The 9351-nt window shown below is 41.4% G+C and overlaps 3 protein-coding genes across 5 annotated transcripts in view; all 3 read right to left on the bottom strand.

The window, feature by feature from the left end:
- px (plexus) overlaps positions 1–1920 on the bottom strand; it is a 71218-nt gene extending 69298 nt beyond the window's left edge. For 2 of the 3 annotated variants that reach the window (XM_017152458.3, XM_070214167.1), the window contains exons 1-2: positions 1772–1920; positions 294–724 (exon numbers count right to left, since the gene is read on the bottom strand). The gene's annotated coding sequence lies outside the window, so the exon portion shown is untranslated. Of the gene's footprint in view, positions 1–293; positions 725–1456; positions 1684–1771 lie in introns of those variants that run through there. The other variant, XM_070214165.1, reaches the window with a different exon arrangement.
- Positions 1921–2966: 1046 nt separating this feature from the next.
- Positions 2967–7553, bottom strand: LOC108064766 (odorant receptor 67a-like). Its single transcript, XM_070212096.1, has 3 exons — positions 7460–7553; positions 7155–7354; positions 2967–3086 (listed from the first exon to the last, which is right to left on the bottom strand). The coding sequence occupies exons 1-3, from the start codon at positions 7551–7553 to the stop codon at positions 3033–3035; spliced, it is 348 nt and encodes a 115-aa protein (XP_070068197.1). The 3' UTR covers positions 2967–3032.
- Positions 7554–7634: 81 nt separating this feature from the next.
- On the bottom strand, positions 7635–8474 carry LOC123003408 (odorant receptor 67a-like). Its single transcript, XM_044395888.1, has one exon. It carries the CDS (start codon positions 8472–8474, stop codon positions 7635–7637), a length of 840 nt encoding a protein of 279 aa, XP_044251823.1.
- Between the last annotated feature and the right edge of the window lie 877 nt (positions 8475–9351).

A 9351-nucleotide genomic window follows, 5' to 3' on the forward strand; every position in this document is an offset into this window, starting at 1 on the left:
TTAATCTTCAGTTAGATATACTTAGCTTATGCAATCTTTAATGGCATTTTTATGAAATAGTTAGGTACGAGGCGGACATATGTGATTGAAACCGAATGGAACCGAACTGTCAAGTTGGAATTGATTTAAATTAATTGAATTTTCAATTTGTCTTTTGCCGGCTTGCGAACCGAACCGGTAACCGTTAACCAGTTTCAACCGATTCAAGGCGAACCATCCAATTGAGCAAACGGTATTTTAATATTTTAACTGATTGATGGCAGTTAATATGGCCTGATTGTTCCGATACTGACCTGTGCTCCGGGGTGCTTCGGCCTATTCCAGTTGACTCCTATTAATCCAACTCATGTGCTTGTTTTTGTTAAGGAATTATTGTGTCGATTAAAGGTGGGAACAGGTGAAATAGGGGCTTTGGGGGAATTAAAGCCGGCGAAGGGGATTTTAAGGGATTTAACTTCAGGGCAAACACATTTGGTTTCAGGCACTTTTCTAGACTTTTCTTTGGGGTTTCTTTGTTTTCTTCCTTTTTGTTATTACTCTTTATTTAAATATCTTCACTTGCTTCGAAAGCTATTAAGAGCACTGATGGATTTTCAAATACGGAATTGAGCAATTTGGTTGGTTTTGTTCTTCAAACAAATTTTTATTTTGTAATCATAGAATTTTGAATCATTTAAGCTGTTTCCGGTTTATTTGATGTTGTGTTTTTTTATGTTTTGGTGAGCTGGAAAATTGAGAAGGAATTTAGTCATATATTTTTTTAAAGTAACTTCTAGAATGCTAAAATTATTTTGAAACTGCCATAATATTTGTTAATTGTATATCTTAAAATGTTTTATCTGTTGTTCTTGTGTTTCTAGTTGTCGTTATAGTTATTTTATATTAATTTTGTAATTTCACGATTTTGAGGCGCTTTGGTTTTTATTGTATACAGTTTTTAAATTATACATATACACTTGTACATTTGTATAAATTGTATTATTTGCCAGGTTTGTATAGCCAGCTAATTTTATTTGATCTTGAGTTTGATTCTAAATATTTTTACATATTTCTGAGATACAAATATCGTTAAGTGGACACTCCTCAGAATCTCGAACGTTATGTACTTCAACTTTAAGATTTTAAAGATCAGATCACAACTTGATTAGTTGATTGATTGGGTATTAAACTTGTTAACTCAGGTGTTTTTAGCGTTATTGGTTTTGGTATTAATTTACGAATTTTAATTTCGCTTTCTACCAGTGTATGTATTTATATTGTTCACATTGTAAATATTTTTACAGAATTGAGAACAACAAATTTCGTTTCATGGCCACAGCGGTGGTCTCTGCTCCGACGTAGGCAGCGACGCCGACCGAGACGGTGACGTCGACAGCGAAAGGCGACACCATTTCACCGGCGACCATTCGAAATGAGTGCGACAGAGATGAAAGATCGCGATCACAAACGCACTCACACACACATGGGCGCTGCAACAGTTGCAGCAGCAAAAACAACAACAAGGCTGATTTTTTATTGTTTTTTTTTGCTTTTTTCAGCGCTGCGACCTTGGAACCGTTAGCTTTTCAAGCTGAACTCTTGGACTGCTAAGTTACCAGCGGTTTTAACACCTTAATAGCGCTTATCCAATTGTTTGCCTTTTGCTTTTGTTGCTTGTTGCTGCTGCCGCTGCCGCCGTCTCTGCTCTGCCGCTGCCCGCCTGCGTCTGTGTGCGTGTTTCCCTTTGTTTTTGGCCGAAAACCCTCTTATTTGGTCGTAATTTGTCACACACCTTGCAATTGCAATATTTACGGATTATTCGCGGGGCGTTGTTGAGCTTTTCAGGTGAGTTTTAGCGCGGAGGTGGATCGGCGGAGACGACGGAACAGCGATATATAATTGCAGCTGTGGCAAGAAGAAGAGCGACCAGCAGCAGTATGACCGTCGCGGAGTCGGCTCTAATAGACGAATCACCCTGTGGGTGAGTTTTTTTTGCGCAAATATGGCGCACCCTGTGGGCCTGTTTTGTTTAGGTTTTTTGGCGCAAAAGTTGAACTGATTTGAATTTGAGTAAGGATGCAAAATAAAATTCTTGTTTATTCCAAAGTAGAACAAATTTTTAATATTCGTCGTCAAAGAGGTTTATTTTACCTGAAAATGTTCGCAGATATCGATGTTTTTGATGTTTAAAAAAAGTCAGGGAGTGGCCACACCGTTGGATTTCACCGGGCGAATGTCGCGGTAGGAAAAAGAACATCAGCTGTTGCTCATTGGCTGCTCAAATTGAGTTAGGTGCTAACGCGTTTGTGGTGTTTTTTGGCGCCAACTTTTAAAAAGTCTGAAAACCAAAGCTAAGATTTTTGAATAGCCATCAAAAGTACTTTGAACATTAGCACAGTTTTTAATTGAGATATAAGCGTCTTTTTTTTGTTAATAAAAATACTTTTCTTAATCAAAATTACCAAAACTGAAGACAAAATAACCATGATGGAATACATTCGAAAATTACTTCACTCAGATCTATCAGATATATTTTCGAAAACAAGTATGAATTTCTCAACTGCGTATATGGAAAAATAGATGTTCTTCAATCTTGAGTACCTCCTACACCCAAAAAAAATAGATATGGATCGTTGGTCAGTTCAAATTCTTCAAATTAGTATATCACGGAAACGGAAAAACAACGTATAACTTTTAACGTTTTTAAATGTGTACTAGGGGAATAAAGAACAAATATCATAAATTTATTGTTGACCAAGAAGTATAAATTTTAAATATTTGCAAATTCCTTTCGCGGTTTTGGAAGTTTTCCTATAAAATAAACTCAACTATCCAAGATTGTCCATCTCATACGTAACTTAATTTACCAGAAGAAAAATTGTTGTTCCTATACATGACTTCCGAGATATCTAATTGTTTTCCCTAATTTAAGGAAATCCTATTTTTATTTCCAACGAGTACATTTATTACATGTTTACTATTTGTATGTGTGTATGCTCTCGCTTATGTTTATTTGTTTTAGTAGTTGGTTTTATGTTCTCTCAAAATTCCGTCTACTTATACATCATTCGAATAGCGCAGAAAAACTTGTAGGACACTCGCAAGAACTGCAATTGTATAAAATTACAAATATATTACAGTAGGTTAGGTTAGGTTAGGTTAGAAACGGCTGCCAGACTAACGTCTGACACACTTAGACCTCTGTGGGTCCATTGTGGTACCGTGTGATCTCTTTCCCTTATTTGGGGTCCCCTGTCTATTTTTATTTTTCCTCTCGTCCTAGAAAATTTGGATACTTAGCATGTCTTCCACCCGGAAGATTTAACGAAAGAGTTTATACTTTTAAGGTTGATCTCCGATATTTCGGTTAGATCGCTAATGAAGGGTTTTCCTAAGTGTTTCAGCCTTAGTCTGCATAGGGCTGGGCAGAAACATAGGAGATGCTCCACCGTTTCTTCCTCTTCCTCGTCTCTGCAGCTTCTGCAGAAATCATTGTACGGGGCTTTTAGCCTGCCGGCGTGTGTGCCGACTAGCCAGTGGCCTGTAAGGACTCGAACTAGCATACCGCACTCTGTGCGACTAAATTTGAGTAATTCCGATGTTTTTTTACTGTTTATCCCAGGCCAGGTCTGGTGGGTGATACGACACTGCGGTGCATTTTGCCACCTAGTGTTGGCTAGTTTGATGAAGTAGTTTTTGATATTTAGCTTGCAAGTTGCCATGGGCATACCGACACTCTCCTTTTCTGGAAGGAGAGGCATGATGGTGCCTTGCCTGGCTAACTCGTCCGCTATGCAGTTGCCTACGATGTCCCGGTGACCCGGGACCCATATTAGGCTTATAGTAGACTGACTAGCTATCTCGTGGAGAGATATGCGGCAGTCTGCTATTGTTCGGGAGTTGGTGCTTGTCGAATAGATTGATTTAATAGCCGCCTGACTATCACTATATATGTTTATGTGTCTGTCTTGGGTGTTTATGTCCCTTATACAGACGAGTGCTTCTTTTATAGCATGCACTTCCGCTTGGAAGACGCTGCAGTGGTCAGGGAGTCTGAAAGACTGCCTGATCTCTAGTTCTTCGGAGTATATGCCTCCGCCGACGTGTCCGTCTAGTTTGGAGCCGTCTGTATATAAGCAGATAGCGTCTATTGTGCCCGGTCGGCCCCGATCCCATTCTTCCCTACCTGGGATCAGAGCCTCGAAGGGTGTGTGACTATATTCACGGGTTTTACATAGATCCGTTCTTGACGGTATCGATTTGTCATGCTGAAGAATTTTAGCGTGACCGTAGAGCTGGGCTTTCCATTGCCCTGTATCCCTCAGTCGAATAGCTGCCGATTTGGCCCTTTCCATGCCTGCTAAGTCCAGGCTCTGGAGGTTCAAGATCGCATTCAGCGCTTCGTTTGGGGTAGTTCGAAGGGCTCCACTGATACACAAAGCCGCCATTCGCTGTACTTTGTTTAGGGGAGTTAAGATGCATTGTTTTTGTAGAGCGGTCCACCATAGAGCCACCCCGTATAGAAGGATTGGCTTTACCACCGCTGAGTAGATCCAGTTTACAATTTTAGGGGACATGCCCCACCTTAGCCCAATTGCCTTTTTACAGGAGTAAAGTGCAATGGTTGCTTTTTTGATTCTCTCTTGGTTGTTTAGGCCCCAATTGAGCCGCTTTTCTAATACCAACCCCAGGTATCTTGCGTGTTCGCTAAAAGAGAGATTGCAGTTGTTTAGTATGGGTGGGTTGAGTGGAGGGATCTTGTACTTATTCGTAAATAGGACAAGTTCCGTTTTTGAGGGATTTACCCCGAGTCCGTTTTTTATCGTCCAGTCTGATAATATTTTTAGCTTTGCGGTCATGAGATCGCAGAGTGTTTGTGGATACTTACCATTAAAGATGATAGCGACATCATCCGCGTATGCTACTACTTTGCAGCCCCCTCCTTCTAGAATTCGCAGTAGTTTATTTACTGTGATATTCCACAGGAGGGGCGATAGTACACCTCCTTGCGGGGTGCCTCTGTTCACTAGTCTAGTCTGGGTTGAGGTCCCTAGAGCGGCCGTAACCATTCTGCTTATCAGCAGTTTATGGATCAGCCTCACCAGTTGGGCCTCCACCCCTAGTTCTGTGAGGGAGTCTGTTATTGCTGTGGGAAGCACGTTGTTGAAAGCTCCCTCTATATCTAGGAAGGCGATCAGTGTGTATTCCTTATTATTGAGTGATTTCTCAATGCTGCTTACCACGACGTGTAACGCCGATTCGGTTGACTTACCTTTGGTGTAGGCATGTTGCGCCTCTGACATTTGTGTCGGGTCGATGGTGGCTCTCAAGTGTAGGCTAATCAGTCTTTCAAAACTCTTTAACAGGAATGATGTCAGGCTTATTGGCCTGAAATCTTTTGCTGTGGTGTGGGTGGCTTTCCCTGCCTTGGGAATGAAGACCACTTTCGTTTCTCGCCATGCTGTTGGTAGTTCTCCTACTGCCAGAATGGTGTGGAAGATTTTACTAAGCCAATTTATAGCTAGCTGGCCAGCTTGTTGGATATGTGCCGGTGTTATTCCGTCTGGTCCCGGTGATTTGTATGGTTTGAAGCTCTGAATGGCCCATTTAATGTTGCGGTCTGATATGAGGAGATCTAGATTGATCTCTTCCCCGCCAATTCTTTCTGGGGGTTGGCCTATATTTTGGCTACCTGGGAAGTGAGCATCTAGAAGTAGGTCTAAGGACTCGTCGCTTGAGTCTGACCAGGATCCATCTGCTTTCTGGAGATAGCCTAAGGGCGCGGCTGTCTTGGAGAGTATTTTCCTGAGCCTTGCAGCATCAGTCGTTTTCTCTATGTCTGTGGCGGACGTATCGGCAGCCGGCTTTCTGCCACCCGTCATCCCCAATTTGGGATGCGGCCCTTTCTGGACCGTGCTGGTGTGAGTGTTGGAGCCAGTGCTCGGCGTTTCTGTGGGTTTTTTGAGAGTTCCCGTCTCTTGTTTTTCTTTGTTATTTGTTGATTTGTCCATAATAAATCCCACGAGTTGCGGAGAAGGGGAAAGGTCCACCCGGGCAGAGATCCGCGATGCCCGGGTAAGGCGATAGTTAGAACAGGGGGTCGCCATATCCCTGAGCTCACCGTTCAAGACTGGGCTAGTTTTTGATCCGGGCCCCCAGCCAGGTTGACTCTTGGCACGGTCCGAATTACACCGTAGTCCGGCCCGGAGTGAGATGTTGTGTGGGAGAGGGAGGGGGTAGGTAGTGTGTAGGGTATAGGGTTTGTGTAGAGCAATTATTTAGATGTGGCTGAACAAATCGCATCGTCGGTACTGCTCCGATGCAGAATACCCGCTGGTTGTCCGGGACTGATTATTTGCTGGGGCTTCCGTCCACGATTCCATGGTTTTACTTCCACCACCAGCTTATTCACAGTTAACCTCCAGAAACTAGAGGTCGTTCGCTATCCGCAACCTGCGACCCGCTCGGTGGCCCCAGCTAGGCGGCTTCAGAACCATCTCACCAGTTCTTCAGGCCGAGATATTACAGTAGTTTACAGCAAAAAAAGGTAAATCCTAAGACCAATTTTTTTGATTAGTTTTTGAGTTGCTGGTGATCTTTAGAACGGTTCTTTGGAATTTTTTTTTAATTTGTTCAGCGTGGTAAGCAACTAGAAACTAATAAAAACGAGGACGGAAGCTAACTTCGGCAAGCCGAAGTTTTAATACCCTTGCAGATTTTACGAATTAAAACTTGACTAGACTAGCAACATGAATTAATAAACAACAAAATATTTTATAATTGAAAAAATAAAATTTTTAAATTTTTCACCCTATTGTTCCTATGGGAGCTATAAGATATAGACGTCCGATCGGGTCGGCTTTCAAACTTGATCTGCGTACACATGTTTTAGGACGACTGTGAAAGTTTCAAGGCGCTAGCTTTTAAACTGAGCTCGCAAACGGTATTGAAACAGACATACAGACGGACAGACGGACATGGCTATATCGACTCCCCTATTGATCCTGATCAAGAATATATATACTTTATGGGGTCGGAAACGTCTCGTTACAAACTTCTGACCAAAATTATAATACCCTCTGCAAGGGTATAAAAATTGGTCTCTGCGTTTACCTCGAAAAAAAATTTAAAATTGTAAACTAGTGTTATAGAAACGGAAAATGGAGGAAACTCACGGTGGTCATGGTCGCCATTGATACGTCTAGGAATACAGTGGCCTTCAGGCAGGCGGGCTTTTCGGCCCGCATAGGCATAAAAAGTAACATTTTCCGGAATCGAGCGTCGGACTGCAACCAATTCATTTCGTAGACAGCAAAGCTAACATTGTTACTCTGCAAATATCTTTTCAGTCTATTTGAAATCAGTATAGAAGGTACTCAACATACAGCATTTATCAGCATCTGGCTCAAGTGGCAGATGAGGTAGATCTCCACAAGAGCCGTGGCTAGGTTAAACGCCTGCCTTCCGATATACTCCGAACTAATGCCTATGGTCATCTGAAAACCCACATTGCAAACGACCAGCGAGGAGTTGATGAAGTTTAACAGCAATGGAACTCCAAAGGTACCGTTCATGACGTTTGTGAATCTAAAAGCTTTTATTAATCAGGATTAAATATATATATATATATGTATATATATTTATTAAACTCAAACCTACTCCAGTACTTGATTGTGGTAAGCGATCAGAGATCTCAACTCCTTCCAATTGCTATGGTTCCGCTTTAGAACATCGAATTCCCTGAGAGTCCTGGCCAATCGATCGAAATGCATGACAACCTGGATGACGGCAGCGAACATCATAAGATCGGCGGATATATAGCCGCAGGTGCAAGTGTAATTTCCAATGGACTGAAGCAAATAAGTCGGCCAGAATCTCCAGGTTCCGCGCCAATTCCAAGGGGCCCATGGTACATAGGGCAAGGTTAACTCGGCATTCGGCGTCTTAAGCCACCAACTTTGGATTATGTAGTGCACCAGTGAGGACATGCTGTTGATAGTAACCGTAGCCATCAGAAGGGACGCAAAACCCCTTGAGATCTGGTTGCAAAACTTTAGATAATGTCGCAGAGCATACTGTTCACGCTCCTTTTCGATGGGCGGTGGAAATAGCAACTTCATATGCCGCACCAGGCTGCTCAGCTTTCCCTTTTGCAAATGAACAAATATTATTTTCAGGACGCCGACATTGCCGAAAGTGATATAGCCCACCACCGTGGAAAGCTTGATAAAATCCGCATTGGGTCCTATGGATTCAACAACAAACACCATCATTGAAAACCACACAAAGAACAAGTTGATTGTGTGAAACACAAGGTACAACTGAAATCCGATGCTGGGTTTCCTTTCCGATTCGTAGGGATCGACACCCATGGAGTTAAAGTAAAACGTGGCCAGCCTTAAAAAGTCCTCGACGCCGACGGGTAAAACTTTAGCCGGCTTCGCGACGGTTCCAAACTTTCTAGTCAGTATCTTCTTAACGAACTTAACCCTCATTTTGATCCCGGCGATTTGACTGCCAAATAGCCAACCTTGATGGCTTATATAGTCTGGAAAATTGACAAAAACCGCAACTTTTCCTTTAATGTATTCATTCCAAAAATACGGGCATACACTTAAATAATCAGAAGCAAAAGCTTTATTTTCTTTAGAATACTACCTGTCAGAAGATTCAGTAATTTCTCTCTGTGTATTTCAAAGACCCTTACGCATTAGTTCGTCGTCTTTGCGGTTATAAAAGCCCTTTCACACTGAGCCAAAATCTTTAGGAAATCATATAAAATTTAAAATAAAAGAAATATAATCTGATTAACCCCAAAACTTGATTGCAAGTAATTTGCACATTGAACTTTGATAATGAACCCCTGCAATTCACTTACTATTTTTAAAATTAACATTTTTTTTTGTGTACTTTCCCTTTAAATCCTTTTTGTGGTTAGCCATATGTGCTTTATTGGCACAACACTACTTAACAGGAGTGCTGGGTAAGAATTTCTCAACTGCGCATATAAAAAAAATCAATTTCCTTTTAGCTCTGTAATTTTTTTTGAATTTTTTTTGTGTCCTGTTAAGGGCGGTTTGCATTTTAAGAATATTCTCAAACTTCAAATTAGTATATCTCGAGAACGGCTTGAAGGAACAACGTACAACGTTCTAGGGGAATTAAGAAAAATTTCCCTCAAATTTTTTTTTGGCCAAGAAGTATAAATGTTAAATTTCTGCAATTAACTTTCGCGGTTTTGAAAGTCTTCTTCATCCTATAAAATAAAGTCAACTATTAAAGATGGTCCATATCATAGCCAACTTAGTTTACCCGAAGAAAAATTGTTGTTCCTCATTCGAGGTGCTCGAGTTTAAAAAGAATTTATTCCTT

This window comes from Drosophila takahashii, chromosome 2R (assembly GCF_030179915.1).
Source record: "Drosophila takahashii strain IR98-3 E-12201 chromosome 2R, DtakHiC1v2, whole genome shotgun sequence".
Lineage (NCBI taxonomy): Eukaryota > Metazoa > Arthropoda > Insecta > Diptera > Drosophilidae > Drosophila > Drosophila takahashii.

Bases quoted from the DNA above. Each gene is read 5' to 3' on its own strand.
- LOC108064766 (XM_070212096.1), bottom strand. From the start codon at position 7,553: ATGAACGGTACCTTTGGAGTTCCATTGCTGTTAAACTTCATCAACTCC. The intron at 7,355-7,459 runs GTTCGGAGTATA...CTGTATGTTGAG, and splicing joins TCAGATGACCATAGGCATTA to TACCTTCTATACTGATTTCA. The intron at 3,087-7,154 runs GTGAGTTTCCTC...ATACAATTGCAG, and splicing joins CAATGGCGACCATGACCACC to TTCTTGCGAGTGTCCTACAA.
- LOC123003408 (XM_044395888.1), bottom strand. From the start codon at position 8,474: ATGAGGGTTAAGTTCGTTAAGAAGATACTGACTAGAAAGTTTGGAACC.